Raw genomic sequence first — 17,664 nt, 5'->3', positions numbered from 1 at the left:
CCCCACGTTGTGTGGTAGCTAACACTGCCGGTCTCTAAAGGCAAACCCCTGGGAATCTCCCTGCGTACACGGCACTTGGCTTCCGCGCCCGTAAAATGCTTCGGGGTTTCACTGCACCTCTCCCGACCCTGAGCGACCACGCGAGGCCCGAAGACCCTCGTCTTGTTTGATATCGTCGTTACTGGTCTGAAAGACATTACACCTGCAAAGCTGTGCTCTGGGATGCCGCTTTGGATCATCTTCGGATTCAAGTAGGGCACATGTGAAGGAAACAAGTACAGGAATGCTGAGTGAATTAAAATCATTTTCTGATTTCTTATTATAGAAGTACATGAATATAAATTTTATTCTTTTTTAATACTTGTTGCAATTTTGGACATACTGATAGGTTGGGGTGAGGACGCTGTTATTCCCAGAAATGCCTATGTGGAGGAAAAAACCCTACCTCTTCCATTCAGCAAGAAAGACAATAAAAGATTGTTAGGGTGGTTTGTGTGTTGGTTTTATTTTTTCTCTCCCTCTACGTGTGCATGTGAGAGCGAGTGAGAAAAATCTGCAAGTAGTGGTTGCTTCTGTCAGCAAATAGGGAGAACTTGTTTGGACACGGCTAACAAAAAGCATCTGCCAGCTACTAAATAAATGGTATATCCATTGTAACGCTTGGATAATAATAAAAAGACTTTACACCTGGTAAACAAGTTGACTAATAGGAGCCTTGGGCTGGCCAGGCTTCAGGCAACCGCCTCAAACAGCAACTCTGTGTTTGTGAAGCCCCGTGGTTCACTTCTCTAGCTATGAGATTTCCGTAACTCTCATCCCTCCCTTAACCACAAGTACTTTCTCACCGTGTTTTTGGCACTATGAGCTCCTGAAGATGCGCTGTAATCACCTTCCTTAGCTGGTATTATCAGCTTATGGGAATTCAGGTACGGAGGTGTTACGTCTTACTTGGTCTCGGCAGCCCCATTTTTCTTGCACAGATTTACGGCACTTTCTAATGCGTTGACGTGCTTGCTCTGAGCTGAAAGAAATTTCCAGGGAAATCTTTGAGTGGAGCCCGAGTCACGAAGGGGATGATTTACTGGGTTTCAGCCTGACTGCACCCCTGTGCCCAGGGTCACAGCCAGCGAAATGCCCCCGGGACCTGGGCGTGCGGGTAACCCCCACCGGCTCCTGCTGCCCCTTGGCGAGGAGGGGTGAATCCCATCGGCGCGGCGGTGTGAACACCGTTTGTAAGGGCACGGCAGCCCGACGTACAAGTGACGGCGTAGGGGACGTCACAGGTCGCTTCAAAGCTGCCACCGGAAAGAAGTGCAAGCAACTATTGCTGGTTGCACGCAGGTAGGTTTGGAAAGACCTGTGCTTCTGTCACTGTTTAAGGTGGGGCTGGCTCTTAAAATGGGTGGGAGACGCTCGCTGTTAACCCCTCCTGCCCCCCGGGAGGGAAGGGAAAGGAGAAAAGGGAGAGGGACTGATGGGCTGGAAATTAAAACTACTTTAATAGAACAGTAACAGTCAAAAAGAGTATAACAATGCAAGCACTAACACTACTAATAATAGAAATAAAAGGAAAAGTTATGTTAACCGGCATGTTAACCGTGGCAGCCAAAATGAAAGAGAACAAGTCTTCCTCTCTGCCCAGCAAGCAAAGGAAACCCCCTTGTCCTTAAAATAAGGAGGATATTCAGCCTAAACATACATAAGGAAAACATTCTTAAAAGCCAGTCAGAAATACCAGATTTTATTGATGGGATGTTAGGAGTCATAAATGATGGGGTTGTGGGCTTGGGGAAATCAGGGCGGATGGCCGGCAGGCTGCATACATCGCCCTTAAGAGCTGCGGTACTCGGGGTAGGCGCGCTTCACGTACCTTGTGCCAACCCATCCGTGCCGACGGGCGCGAGGCTCGCGAGAGGCGATGGGCAGCCCTCAAGGTGGTACCCGCAGGGCCGGGCTTTGGACTCGCCTGTCGCAGCCCTCGCTCCGTGGAGGTGCGTCGGGGCACGCCGATGGGGTTTTTGCCTTCCCTGCCCCTTCCAGCGCGCTGAAGGGCTGAGGCAGCATACAACAGCTTCTCTGCCTTGCTCGCGCGCCCTTTTGTGACATTCCAGTTCGTTTGGGTATTTAATAAGACCCATCCACGAGCCCCATCCTTCTGGCTGGTGGCCAGGCTTCAAACCCAACGGCGTCTCCTCATGTGCAACCGCTCCAGCGTTAGTGGCGGGGAGAAAGCCATCCTCCCTCACGCTTAATCGAATTAAATAACAGGAGTCTCGTCAGCGGTGGCTGCGGTGCTTTGCGGATCGTGCGACCCTGAGAGGAGAGTGCCGTACGGCAAGGCATGCGCCGCGTCACTTCGGCAGGAGTGGAGCCAGAGCAACTCAAGTCTGCGAGAGTAGATGTGGGATGCGTATTTATTTCCTCCAGTGAATGAAATGAGGACACTCCCACATCCTCCCTCACTGTATTATCAAAATCATAGACAAACATATGCTGCTTTTGCCTTTTTATGATGTTTTTCCTTGTATTATTTCTGTCACCAAAAGCTAGCTCGAAGAGCGCATCGTGACACAACTGAGTGGAGTCTGGGTATCACAACCAACGGTTATCACAACCTACAATCTTAGGCAGGAGACGGGACGCGTGTGCTCAGCCTCTCTGATGGGAACCCACACTTCCCAAGCCCTGGAGAAAAGGACTTTGCTAGCGTGGAGACCCTCAAGTGCTGGACTGACCAGCGCAGATCAATCTGATCTGAGGCTCCCTTCTGCGACAAGGCAGAAAGGGGGGGGCTGGCAACCTCCGAAAAGTTCAGGGGGCATAAAAACGGCAAGTTCACAACTTCTACAGGGGAGAAAAACCCAAACCAGGGAGAGCTGTTTTTCCTCTTCCAGCCAAATCCCGAGTGCTGCCGCCGGCACCCAGCCCGCCGCGGAGGTGGCCGAGGCACCCAGATGTGGCTAACGAGGGCCTTCAGCGATTGCCACTACGGGTGCTGGACACACGCCTACGGCCAGGATCGCCGGAGCGGAGACGCAGCGGGTCACTGCTGAGCTCAGCAAAAAAATACTGCACCTTTTATAACATAATTGCGTGCTTTATTGATATACACAGTAAAGCAGTATATAATACAATAGTAAGGCATATATTTGGTGAAATTTGGTATGTTGTGAAAAAATGCAGTAAAACAGAAGTTTATAAAAATAATTAGTAAATGTTACAGTGTTGGTGTTAAAACACAATATATTATGATATCCAAGTAATTAACCAGTACTGAGTAACAATGAAATAACATGCCATATGGTATTTATGTATTCAGCTACACTGATTATGTTTTACAGTTTAATACTTTGTCATTATAAGGAATATGAAATAGTTCCCAAATTATGCTTAAAAAAGCAGCGATAAAGCTTTCAACTTTTTAAATATTTGTTGACAGACTCACTCCAAAACTAAGATCTAGAAAGTAAAACAAACAAAACAAAACCCTGATGAAAACAACCGTGCAATCCATTTTTTCCTCCATTTTTTTTTTTTCTGAAGAGGTTTAACAGATAATGGGGAAAAAAAACCAACAAGCAGCCCATCTCTTTCTCAGATCTCAATTTAAACCTTCTGCTAAAAAAAGACCATGAGAAATACCGAGGGTTCATATTGTAATGAAGTGTTAAAAAAGCTCTTTATTAGGAAAGCAGAGGTTTGGGGGGATTGTACTTATTTTTTTTGTAAATGATTATCACTGTTGGTATTATTTAAATGATGAGACCTGGTCACACAATGGACACGTGGTGATGATGTAACATTATCCATACGTAACTGTCAGGAACACCACAAAACCAAAGTGAGGTAGAAATAGCATGACTAGCCATGTTCAATGTTAACTAGCATTCAAAATAAAATCTTTCCCAAGTTTAATTACACTTCATACAAGAAGAGGTAACAGATTTATTTACTCTCGCAATATAAAGTCAGATGGTGTGTTTCTACGTATTCTAAGGTAAAAGTAAAAGCTGGTTAAGAAAATGAAGTGGTAAAGCTTTTGCTGACAGCACCTCATACTCAAACCTACCTCCCACGAGCTGCAGTCAAGCTGGCTAATCTATTTCGCTATCAGTTCCTCTCTTTCTCAAGTTATTGTTAATTGTGCAGGATTACCTGTGGAGAGAAATGGGGAAGGAGAAAGGACCAGGGCTTTTGTCTTGGCGATAAATACCTCATGGAGCAGTGTGGCTACCTTCACCTGATCACCCTACACGCGCAAGAACAGCAGGAACTCTTCTACAGCCTTTCCCAAGGGTTGCTCGCAGCGTTACGGCTCCTTGGGACCGGCTGCTGTAGCAGGCTGAGACACGTACTGTGGAAAGCTCCGGTTTTACTTCCCAGAGGATCGAGGAGCTTCAGGCTCATGAACAACACTGGACAAGCGAAGATGCTCGGTGAGTCACCCACTCGTGCCTCGGGTCAGAAGCTGATCCCTCAGGGGGTCGGGAGGGAACTTCTCCCTTTCTCCTCTCCTCGGCAGCAAAGGGGACGGGAGCGGTGGCCGCGGCGGGGGGAGAGCTGTGCCCAGCTCCTGCCGAAGCACCGGCTGCCGGCCGTGGCCGGCGGGGTACCGACACCGAGGTCCAAAGGTTTAATCTGGTAAGGCAATTTCTACGTTCCTTTACTAATAGCGTTCAGGAATTTAGTCAGCAGAGGAAACGCTGGCACATAGGATGGTCATTGAGTTCTTTCCTTCTTTCCTCTGGGGTTTTTCTTTTTTTAATTAATTTTTTGCAGGCTCTGTCATGTAATGTGCTCTTTCATTTAGTTATTGCAAACTAGCTGTGTAATTCATGTAATTCTTAATTTTATTGGAAAGAGGTGACATAACTACCTTCATTGGAAGTTCAGGAATTATTTTTTTCAAGCCAGCCTTAGTCAGACAAAACCAACAAGAAATGTAAGTTGGCCGTTTTGGTGTCGCTGCAGGAAATATTTTTTTTCTTTTTTCTTTTTGATAGGCAAAGAAAAGAACACAGGACATGAGTCTCTCTGATGCAGTTACAGAGCTGAAATGAAACTAAACAAATGCACTGCCTCAGTATATTTTTTTGTGTTTTTTTAAAGGGGGTTTCTATAAACAATTATTTTTATAAAGCACACTTTAGTTTACAATCTTTCATTATAACTGTTATAAATTTTTTTTAAACAACCCGAAATGCGTTCCATATAAAGAAATGGCAAGTTATTTAGCTATCAAGATTTTACATGTAGTTTTCTTATAATTTTTGTACAATTGCATAGACGTGTAAAACCTGCCATTGTTAACAAAACAGTAACAGACTTAGGAAACTACTGAAATCTACAGTATAGTACCACTACCCTTCACAAAAATATAGATTTGTTTTCTTGTAAACTCTTACAGTCTAATCCTCTTTGTAGTATGAATATTATAAAAACCATGCGGGACGCCTGAAGTTGTAAAACACATCTTGCTATTCTAACACCTTGTCGTCGGTCATCACTGTCACTAAGGTTTCCATCGCTCTTCCCAAGTCGTCTGCCATGTGGAAAAGGCTCCCTACATTGTGGCCTGAAAAAGAAAGTCGAAGAAGAGGAAATGAAACGAAGACGACACGGCAGTATGTTAGTAAGAACACTTTACAGAAAAGGTCGAGCACAGATCCATCACTCTCCGTGTACCGCTCACCGCCATCCCCAGTGGAGCACACCGGAGAGGACTCTTCCCAAAAGTCTCCTGGATGAGTCTAATATGCTATCGTTAGCAAAAGTGTCCAGTTTTGCAGAACACTTAAGGGCAATACTGGCTTGAATGGCTATCGTAAACTGCGTGACAATAAGCCAGTGTGTCTGTGCTCCAAGAAACCCCCCGTAGTGACAAAGCTTCATCATTACGGATGTTCACCAAAAGCAACGTTTAAATCCATTGACATCACAGAAAAGTTTCCGACTGGTGCTGCAAGTGTTTGACCATTCAGTGTTCTATCAAGGAGAAAAACAGAAACAGATCAGCAGTAATTAACTAAACCATTAAACCCGAGAGGTCCCAGCAGAATACCTGCACAGACAGCTAAAATGATGACCAAACTAAACGGCTGCAGTTTATTCAATCCTTTTTAAAATATCCTTTGCTTTTCAGATGGCAGTCCAGCAGAAACAAAGATGCCACAATTATCAAGTAACTACTATACGGTGGTTCACGTCTGCATTTCTCCTCACCCGTAACCACTGTAAAGCCCTAAGATGGTGTAACCACAAGATGCGGTCCTCCTACACAAAAGTGATAAATAAACACAGAGTACAATTCTGGAGGTGAAACCTGTAGCTTCTCACACTCATTTTACCACTGCTGCAAATGGAAAGGAAAGGTAGCAAGGCCGATCAGCAGTAAGAAATGGCTTGGTCACAATTAGAGACTAAACAGACGTGAACGTAGGGAGATTAAATTGCCAAAAGTCGCCATTTTAGGCCCTTGGTGTACCCTGCCTGGTCGCCAGTTGCTGTTCAGAAGAGTCTGGGGCTCCTGCAAGTCCTATGTCAGATTTGCAGTCCTATATGACTGTCTCAAATACCCTCTCGCATCTCAAATGACAGGGACATCATGGTTTAAACAGCTGAATCCCATCTGGAGTCTCCCTCATGAAAAAATATAACTGAAGAGGGAATATGACAGAGATCTAGGCACCCTACAAGATCAGCATCCGAACCAAGGACGGAGTGTTCAACATTTCTTGCAAGGACAAGGAGGAATGAGCAGACAGAATGTCTTAAAACAAGCAGAAGGAAATTATACTCCACGCAGCACATAATTGTATTACTGCACTCATCGCCACAGGCTGATGTTGAGGCCAAACACGTAAATGAGTTAGAAAATAATCACTGAGGAAAGACTCATTTAGATGCAAAGAAGTGCACGTGACCTCCAACTCAAGAAGTCCCCAAGCTGCAGAGTGCCAGGAACTGAAAGTATGTAACAGGGGAAGTATTACTCAATAAAACTGTATGTTACTATGGCCCGAGGGGTTTGATTTACTCCCTGAGAGTACTTGTGATAGAACATTTGTCTGAAAAACCATGGGAGGTGCAATGCCATCTGCCCACAACACAGCTTCCCAGGAACACGTTGGGTTAGCCTGGATGCCGAGTCCTCGCCATGGTCCTTGAGGAAGGAGCACCCAAATGACGCCAGGACTTGCCCAGGGTACCCAGGGTGCCCCTTTCGTGCAGGCCTCACCTGTAACGTGCCCGAGCCTGGCTGTTACCACTGCCCACCTACACACTGGGTGGGGGTCCCTCCTGACACAAGTCTCTTCTCTAACAACCGGAATGAACCTTCCTCGTGGGGCAAATCAAACGCACCATCCTCTTCCAAATGCTCATCTATTGCGGTAGTCACACACTGCTGACATTTCTACAGTACACAGGAGCTTGGAGCAATGTTAGTTAATATTCACCAGCATTTATGGAATAGAAAAAAATGACCTAGGAAACATCCACAGAAGTTTGTTTCTTGTGGAGAACTACTCCCACCTTTTACATTCAAATACTAGCTCTTTTAAGTGGGTTTTTTAAAAAAAATGTAGCAGTCATTACACAAAACTAGGCCGTATCTAAATGATAACTACTCGACAAGCTGCCCATTTGACAGTGAGCTGTGCTCTGCATGGCACAGTTTGCCAGACAGCGATACAAAGAAATACTTGGTTCTAATCCGGTGACATTTTGCTAATTGCACTAATGCACAGAGAAACAGATGCCCCTAACAGCAGTTTCATCCATAAATCATTAATGTATAGCCAGCCTATTCATCCTAAGCAAAAACTTGCAATTTGCTCATCAGCACGTCAAGTAACAGTATATGAAAAATTCCTGTCAAGTTTTGGTCAAAACACAGTTTACTTTAAAATAAATGTATGCTACCACACTTATTTTAGACATAAGGGATAATCTCTCTTACTGGCACCATGCAGGCTGAGATCAATCCAGCAAATTAAACCACGGAAAGTGAAAATTTGACAAAGCCATATGAAAGCAAGAACATATTTTAGATGGAAGATGCTTATGTAAACAGAAAGGTAACTGCCACCGGCTTGCTCTGCTTACCTGAAACTCTGAGATGGCTCAGGTGCATTTGTAGCATGCGCTGTCAAGGCTTTGTCGGAATAACCCTGGTAAAATCAGTGACCCACAGCACCCCCACAAACATCCTGACCCTGCAAACTACTTTCAACAAATCTCTAGGCATTAAATACTCCTCTTTTTCCTCACCTATAGCAACCTACAGACACGAGATAGGGTGGCGGTGAGAGTCATACCCAGTGAGCCAGCTGTGAGAGGCACAGCTGCCTGGGGGGGTCACGGTCTCTCGTTCAGATTTGCTGCGATTTGTTGTTTCTAGAAGCAACGATGGGATTCCAGAGTTCTCCAGGGACTCCACCACCACTCATTCCCAGCTCGGGAAGAGTGATCACCCTTCCATGGACTTAAAGCAACTCAAACTGCTAAACCCCATCTTCAGAAAAAATTGTGGTTGTTAATACTATTTTGTTCTGTCAGAGAAAGAGCTGTAAAGGTAACAAAGGCATGCTGGTTTTATAGAAAGAGGCTAGGTCTAGAAAAAGTAACTTCAACCAAAAATAGAGAAAAAAAGTCAGTCAGAAGTGTGCCACAGTAGGTACGAACTGCTAAATTGTTCAAGCAACTAAAACATGGGCCAAGAAGACGTTACGCATCCAGGGATTCCTAGGTATTCTTTTCATACATAAAAATTACAGTAATGTCTGCTAGTCTTTTTTCCTTTTCTCTGTTAAATGCTGCCATATTTTTAAAACAACCATGCTTTGAACCCGATCTCCCGCCACAGAGGCTGCACAGAGGCACGTTGGGGTGATGAGGGCGAGAGGACTCCCTCTCCCCAACATCATCCGCGCTACCTCTCCAGCACAGGGCTTCATTCCTCTGCGGAAAAACTGAACCATCGTGGGTCTCCTCCTGAGCCATCGGAGTTTACAGCTCAGAGCGTGACCGTAAACCACTGCCAAGTGCAGTTTATGTTAACAGCTGGGCTGTAAAGTGCAACAGCCTGGGGACAGCAGTCTCCGGGAGAGTCAGGGGACGGGCGGACGGGCCAGACGAGCGGGCAACACAGCTCGGCTCCGGCCACTCCATCGGCCAACCCTCAGCTGGGCATCGGCGCACTGCCAGCAGCTTTTTTGCCTCTCTTGCACATGGGATTAACAGCTAGGTCAATCCAGACTGTAAATAGTTGAGAACAACATATGTAATAATTTCCTGGTACTGGATGTGCAATGAATGCACCCTCTTCTACAATGCCTCTTACTGAAATAAGCGCTCACATTCACTGACTGTTCCTATATAGCTCTGCCGCTTCTGATGAATCCTGCTCGCTGCCCTCTCTAAGGCTGAAACGTAGGACATACTGACATTTTTAATTAAGAAGCAAATGAGAAAAATACTGTCCTAAAAGCACTTAGAAAAATATAAAACATAGCTTTCCACTTATTATTATTCATATTTCTAAAGTAATGCCACCAAAGAAGGCATTAACTCCATTCTTTTATTTTATTTTTTTTTAAACATTAAAGCTGAAAAAGTTTTCTCCATGCTTGAGGCACTGAAAGGATGAAAGATGCTACTGCATAAGAAAAAAACTAGCACACACTTTGAAATGCAGCAGTAAAGCTCACAATGGACATGGACAGCATTAACTTAGACATAAAATGGAGGGAATATTAACTCAGGTGCATTTACTCTGAAAGCAGAAGACACCTATTTCTGCAGACACTAAGTACATCACTTCTGGTCACATATGGAATGATGCGTTCCACATCTGCTGAATTTGCTTTAGAGCCTCTACCAGAATTAAGGCCCTTGGGTGAGGGCGTAGTAACTGAATACCAATCTTATACTACAGCTTGTCAGAGAAATAAATGTGGAGCATTCAGACTCAAAAGAGTGGATAGAAAGTACATTAAGAAACCCTTACACAATGCAGTGTCTTTTTTAGCAGCACAGATTTCTAACCCTTCCCCGACAAAAGAAAAATCCTTCCTGTTGGTGGTTTGGATTTTGATGCCCTTATTCATATTGAGTAATGCCATGAAATCCATGGGATTACACATCAAGACAATACCTAATGTGAGTAATGGGATCAAAACCTGGCTGGGTGGGTTTAAAACTGCACGATCCGCCTTTGCACAGCTGGATTCACATATGAAGTAAAAGCTGACCCACACCTTAGCTCATACGCTTGACAAGCGGGTGGGGAACTGCGTTTTATATCCAGCTCTGCAGCTACCGAGCCCCCTCTGGAACTGCCAGCGAGCACAAGCACAACTGGAGAGCGGTGAGTGATTCACTGAAGTCAACTTCGTTAGGGTTAACCTGCTGGAATCCGATTAGGTAGGACACGCCCATTTTTCTAAATTTTTTTTTTAAATTAATTGTATCAAATACGCCCTCAGCAGCAGAAGCTTTTTCTGAATAATATGCATAAATATGAATGAGGATAGTGGAAATCAAGAACGTGTTTTGCCGAATTGGAGAATGATTCTCAGGCTGTATGCGCCGAGAACATGCAGGGCCGAATATGAAATAATTTCCATCAAATTTCTGGACTGCTGCAGTCTGTTGATGACATCCCAAGCACTCTTTTTTAATCCACACGAGAGGACTTGCCATGTGAGGAGAGACTTAACCTGCACTGAGGATCTTACACCTGGAAGTAGCTGGACCTGTGCCAGCTCCTACAGCCAATGCAGAGAACCACCACTGTTTCCAGGTACGGCACTCAAACAACCCCTGGCTCACCCAGGGACTGGGGGTTCACAACAGCTCTGCTGGAAACCCCAGCTCAGCGTGGTTCTGCACCAGCAGAAGTTTGCAAACCAGGTTACCCTTCCATTTCTGCCCCATTGACACCGACCACCTTCTGTGCCGGAAAGGTCATTTCACACCTACTTGCAATTGCACTCAAGCAGTCTCTGAATATTTTATCTTTAATAATAATTTTCGCTAGGAATTCATCTTTCAAACGTTGTATCTGGTTGGTGAGTGAAGAGCAGCTTCACAGAGGAAAAATCAAGGCGCTCTGGAAATACGTTCAAAGGTGCTATGACAACACAGCGCAAAACATTTTCCTCCATTAACAAGCAGCGACGTACAAATTCTAAAATCTATTTTGCATCAAACCAACCATGTCCCAAGTGCACAGTGAAAACCATGGCCCATTTGCATTGCTGAATACAACACTGTGGAGCAGGTGAATGTTAGTAGCATTCTTCATTCTGCAAGAGTGTATCAGGAAATTAAAATACCTGAATCTCTTATACCTCTCAACTCTCACTGTTCTAAAGAAAAAGAAAAAAACTATTTAATAAATGGAGATGATGGTTGGTATATTGGCAGATATATGTAAATACAACTGTGAGTATGTAAGCAGAACAGCAAGAGACGTGGGTCTCCCTATTGTGCTTACATACGAGAGCAACAGAACACAAGTCAGTGACTGCAGCGCATTTGCTGATCACATTTATCATACAGAGGTTTAATTTCAATGTCTTATTTTCTCCTCCCCGCTCCTGAGTTTCCACCTCTGGGAGGATGTAAGAAATGCAGATCCCAGAGCTAACCTTGTCTCCATTGAAAGTTGAGAGGTACACTACTGTTAGAGCACACATGGGGAAGGCACTCGGCAAAATCAAACAAAACCCTGAGCAACACAAAACCACCCCTGCCCTTCACCAGACCCAAGCAAACCCGTGCCGCTGTCACACGCATGCTGGGCACAGAAAGCAAGCGGTGACACACAGAAGCCATGGCGGTGAGCCTGCATCTCACTAACCTCTCTCACTGGCTTTCCAGGGGCATTTCTTCCTTTAGGAACAGAGGGAGGAAGTGGAAGAAATATCAGAAAAGACAGGAAAAAAACCATACGTGAATATATATTTTATACTGTAACAGACACTTCAATTTCCATTTGGGAATTTAATATAAAATAACCGCATTTCTGCTTTAAACAAAGACTGAAAGTGCACTGAAATCCACTGATGATTCTGAGCTGATTTACTCAACCACAGGTCTGTAATCCATGGCTTGGTTTTAACCTAACAAAAACACTTGAGAAAACTACTAAACCCAACTTACAGACCTTTCAGTTGAGGATAAGAATGGCAGAGGAGATCTGAAGTCACTTGCTGAGCAGCCAAATTTCCTGAATTTGAGTACTTCTACTAATCAGTATTAGTGGTAAAATCACATTTCCCCAAAGTCAAATTAATTCATCCAGACACTTTACATTTTATTATGGCCTACATACTTATATACAAGTATACAGTCATATATACATGTATGTGTACACACACACATATTTTACACCTAGAGCTGTACACCGCACTATAATACGCTCACGTTCAAGATAAATATATTCCGATAGATGTTTCCAACAAGCTGATCTGCAAGCACGACAAAACTGAGGGGGCAGAGGGAGAAAAGGAGAAAAAAAAAAAAATCAAGTAAAAGGGGAAAAAAGGGAAAGTATCTCATCACTTTCAAGTTGTACTGCCAAAACAGAGGAGTCATTAATGGGTTTAGCTGAAAAGATGTTCCTGACGAGCCTTCACGGAAGCCGTACTTTGATCACACTGATTCTTCTCAAACACTTATCATCGCACATTTGTTTGGAAGAAAAAGAAAGCCAGGTGTCAATCAACCACAGAAACACCCCCTTGTCCCCCTTCCCATCGCGCAGTGGGTGACAAGAAGACGCTTGCTGTCTCCCGCAGCAGCGTCCCACTGTCACCGGCACATTGCTGCCAGCACTGGTACTGCCAGACTTGCAGTCCGAGGAGAGAAAGTCACTGCGGTAGATGCTGTTCAAGAAAGAGGATGATCGCTTTGCCCCAGAGTTGTTGGCAATGATGTAACTGTAAACGATGTATGCGACGATGGGGAGAGAGACAGATACATACAGGAGAACGCACCGGTCAGCATAACAGTAACCTAACTGCTGCAGCCTGCAGGAGAAGGGAAGGAGGACAATAAATAGCTTTGCAGGTATTTTACAAGGAGGAGAACAAGGGTCAGCAACAGAGCAAAGCCGAGCAGAGGTGGCAAAGGAGAGGAGGAGAGGGCGGAGGAAGAGAATGGCATCACCGACCACCACAGGTCAGGGCCACCGCTCAGCTGCGAACTCCAGGCAATGGAAATAGCTGGGGCAACCTCTGAAGGGCCTGGACAGCAAAGGTCACCATTTACTGAACAGAGGAAGTCTTATTCCCTTCCTTCCCCTCTCCCTCTCCTCAACAGCATACTTACTATCAGAAATGATAACAGGTTTGAAGTCATGCTCTGCACCTGGTTCTTTTATTCAGCTCCTAAGGGGAGCCTTGACTCAGGTTGTGTCTATGCCACACGTGCTGGTGGGGCATGGAGGTACCCAAGCTTGATGGCCAGGAGAGCTGTTGCTCCCCTTCTGAGGACTTCACCTTGCAGGTCTGCCTACCTGTCTGGGACCTACATGGGCACCTACGCAGCCTGCAACCTCCTCTGGAGCTTTTATCAGGCGCCATGAATTCCCTAAAAAATGCCTCCCAGGAGGGAAGAAGAGAACCTCTCACCAATATAAATCATGTAGCAGGAAATCCTTGAAAACGAAGATATAAAATCCAACGCATACTTTGGTCTTCTTCTGAGGAAGAGTCCCAGGGTTTAGGTGAGTAGGTGTCTCCCTAAGGCCTCGTAGAAACTGCAGCACGGTACTGTTGGGTGTGCAAGAATCCTGGGGCATGAATGAGATCCAGCAGAAGACAGTTTAGCTTGGGTCAAGGGGAGAGAAGGAACTGCCTACATGCAAAATACTGGATCCTTCTGGAGGTCTTAAGAAATCCCTACCTGTTTGCACAAGCACCTAAAACTGCAGCTACACAACGTCTAATTTATCTACGTGAGACAGACTGGATTCTGCTTGAAAATGAATGTATTTAAAGGAAACTGGGATAGCTCTGCACCACACAAAACAGCTGGCGAGGAAACTCCGTGGTGAGCAATCAGCCCTAGAATTTGTTAAATGCAACAAAGAGCAGCGCTACTACAGTAAGAGCTAATTTCTTTTGGAGGAAGATTAAAAAGGATTTAATGGATTTTACTTTATTTTCTTCTTTGCATATGAATGAATGCATGTCTCTGAGTTTTAAAGCAAGGAGTATGGTTTGGCATAAATTGCAGAGGAAAAAGATTGTCTATATTGCCACAGTTCTGAAAATTTGTATTCTATAAGGCATCAAACTACTGATACAAAATCCATGGGTGCCTAATTATCTATTAATTATTCCTGCTCAAATCAAGATTTCCTGCCCTTACAAATTAGAAGAGTCTTTCTTCTTCTTTTTTGGAAATGTACACGACATTGTATCAGAGGCAAAGGTACACAGACAGTGATCAAATCAAACCTGAAAGCAGAGGCACTAATAAAAACTGCATACATCTATGCAGATGCAGATCAAAGCAGAGAGCACAAAGCATATACCACACTGTCCCTCTCCCTCAGCTCAGGAGAGGGACGGGCTGCGGAGGGGAGAGATCTGGATCTGCAAACTCCTTTTTTTCTTAAAAAAAATTTCCTTGAAGTTTTGTTAAATTCATTAACGTACTCTCAGTTTACATCAGGACTGAGCATTATAAATCACGACAGATCTAGTCCTCCCCCTCACTATCCCAACAGAAATATGCAGAGAAGCTCAGCCCCTTCAGTACTGTTGTGCCACAGGGGAGTGATACGGGATCGCATCTCAGTCCTCTGGGCTCACTGATGTGGGATGCAGGACCATAGCACAGGGAAGGGGATACAGCCCAGGAGAGGCCAGGGTAGCTCAACTGGCAGAGTATTTCCAGAATACCCTACAGTATAACAACTCCAGGGTAACTCTTCCACTGATTCAGTAAAGTGTGAAAAGAAAAGCCTGTCAGAAAAGGCTTACGTTTTGCTGTCAGAATAAGAGAAATGGCATTATTTGCAGTGCTGAAAGCTGCTAGTTCCACTTAGGACATTAGCCCCATGCATGCCAGAGCCTGGCTGATGTAAGAGTGAGAGGAGAGAATGTATATCTGGTGTGTTTTTATGTGACTGAGATAAAAATAAAACAAAACTTGTAAAAGATGGTGCTACTCTTAGTGCCTTTTATTTATTGCTGTAGGGTCTTGTAATTTCACTGCACAAGACAACATCTGTATTAAGCAATACTATGTTAAATAATGATGGTGAGTACCAAACCCTCTCTAATTGTTTTCATACGATATCATGGCCCCTTAGCTCTTTTAAGCAATCATGGTCTCATTTCTAACCACTTCTTGGCTCTCACTTCCTCGTTATCCACCACCAAGAGCTCTGCATTGACAGCCTGGGAAGCTCTCACCAACTTCAGTTAGCTCAAGAACCTCTGCCCCTAAATCCCTCCCTGAGCTTTATTCATAGAAAACATTTGACACAAAACCCTAATTGCAAAACACAGCCTGGTCCACTATGAGATCCAACCGAAAGCAGTGCAACTTGCTTTGTCCTCAGTGCTGCAGAAGAGATGAATTTGGCTTTAAAAAACACTGGCCTGCCAATCTTACTTTCTAACTGTGAATCAATTCCCTGGAGATTTAGTAGCTTGGGCACAAATACAGCGTGAAAATGTTTTCCTCTGTGGCCCATTATCAAGCAGGGTCAAATAAACCACTGAGGTGGTATTTAATGGTAGATTTCCACAAAATGTCAGACCTCTGGCTTCAACATCTGCTTTGAGTTAGCACAGCAGCTGTTTGAAGCAGCTGCTGCAGTTGTGAATTTGCTGGGAGCAGCAAAGTAAAAGAGGAATGGATGGGAAACCTTGTAGATTAAAAGGCAAGAAAAATTCCTTAAGGACAGCAATCATCAGGTATTCAGCAGAATTTCCCTCTCCAGAAATGAAACGGTTTTTGGCACCAACAGTCAGCTGTGCAAGGAGCATGGAGGTCCTCTACTCCTTAGGAAATGCCAAGAACTGCCAAGAGGTTAAACGGAAGAAACAAAAAAACCCTATAAAAGGTATATAGTAATGCAAGTTATTGCATCTGAGACCTGCTTATGAAGGTCTATGACATGATTTAACACGTGCTTCTCTAAAATACATTCAAAATGACGCTATGAAGCCTTGATGTACTTTTAAAAACAACTCTATGCAGCAAAAGCTTGGAAAAATATCATAATCAAAATGACTCTCTCTCCAGGTGCATGACAAATAATTACCACTACTTTTACTGCTCTGTTTCAGAAGTCCAAAATTAGAGCTACTACTTGCTTTAGAAAACTATTTCCCCAACCTGCGCAAATCTTACTCTTCAGATGCTGTCAATGATATTTAGACTAAATACTTTGTTTTTAATTCGTACCCTGTGATGTTCAAATATACATCTGTGCACCTATGCACAGAAATTCAGTCCTTTCGTCTCTTCACTGCTTATTCAGCTCCAAACTTTTCCCATGAACCAAAGCCTTCAGAGTTCAGTTTGCTGTTGTCATACTGTTCTGTGCTCCTCCAAGTTGTTGTTATCCTAATGGCAAGAGGACACCCAGAATTATGTCCCTGATTCAAAAAGCGTATTACTCCCCATGCTGGGCCATGCTGGAGCTGGACATTTAGCTTGGAATTTAACAGGCTTATTTTCAGAAGCCACAAAGGAAACCCACATTTAACGTCCTGCCAGTAACTTCCCTGGTCTTTTAATACATCCCTAGATTTCCTCACTTGATTCCATGTATAAATTTCAGGTTATCTGTATGGATGTTTGTCCCCTCCTGGATTTCATCTTGCTATTCTCACTTTCAGTCCAGGTGAATTTTGATGACTGCCCCTTGTCCTCTGCAGCTCTTCTGGAATTGCATGTTCTATGAATATCATAGCAGACTTCTCCTTCTACAGCATTAGTATAGAAATAAACAAAGCTACTTCTAGTACTAGTCAATCTTGGGCATTTAATCCATCTTCCTTCTACTTTTAATTCCTAAAGATCGTATGCATCACATGTGGTGCCACTTTACCTAAGTAGTCTGAATTCACCTTTCAAACAACATTTCATAAGCTCCTGTATCACAACACACTTCTGAATGCCAGACCGGGATGACTGAGTTTCTTGCATCTGGCAATTTTTTAATTCTACTTAATAAGAATTAATATAAGAAAATATAGTTTATAGATCTGTGCTCATCACTTGTTTGGGCTTATTGTTCTGTTTCCTGAATACCTACAATAGCTTGAGATTCAACGCAACCAGTAATGCAAAGAAATAAAACATTCCTTGCACCATGTCTGAGTCCTTACACTATGCCCTCTTCTGAGGCATGGCTGAGCCTTCTTTCACAGCAACAGGGAACATCCCAAACTTCCCATCTCCTGCTAGGAATCTAAGCCATTTTTCTTGGCAGCGGAGTACTTTGTTCTGGGCTCAGAAAAGACCTTCTTAAATGAAAAAAGGTTGAACAAATAAATCCCAGTAATACAAATGCTTATCTTTAGCAAACAACAGGAATGAGCAAAATGGAAACACTGAAAAAAATGCTGTGGCCGTAGGCACAAGTGCAGCCTACGCTGCACAAACGAGCAGCCCAATTGTTTTTCCTCC

The 17,664-nt window shown here is 44.1% G+C and overlaps 1 protein-coding gene across 1 annotated transcript in view; it reads right to left on the bottom strand.

Moving 5' to 3' along the window:
- Positions 1-4,730: 4,730 nt before the first annotated feature.
- LOC104164560 (dystrophin-like) overlaps positions 4,731-17,664 on the bottom strand; it is a gene marked incomplete at its 5' end in the record, with an annotated part of 74,260 nt that continues 61,326 nt past the window's right edge. Inside the window, 2 exons of the mRNA XM_009703919.1 lie at positions 4,731-5,575; positions 11,867-11,898. Of these exons, the coding sequence (XP_009702221.1) occupies positions 5,564-5,575; positions 11,867-11,898 (44 nt within the window). The remainder of the gene's footprint in view (positions 5,576-11,866; positions 11,899-17,664) is intronic.

Source organism: Cariama cristata, unplaced genomic scaffold, assembly GCF_000690535.1.
Source record: "Cariama cristata isolate BGI_N322 unplaced genomic scaffold, ASM69053v1 scaffold13847, whole genome shotgun sequence".
Lineage (NCBI taxonomy): Eukaryota > Metazoa > Chordata > Aves > Cariamiformes > Cariamidae > Cariama > Cariama cristata.
Note: the sequence above shows the minus strand (reverse complement) of the source record. Positions and strands in the feature narration are given on the sequence as shown.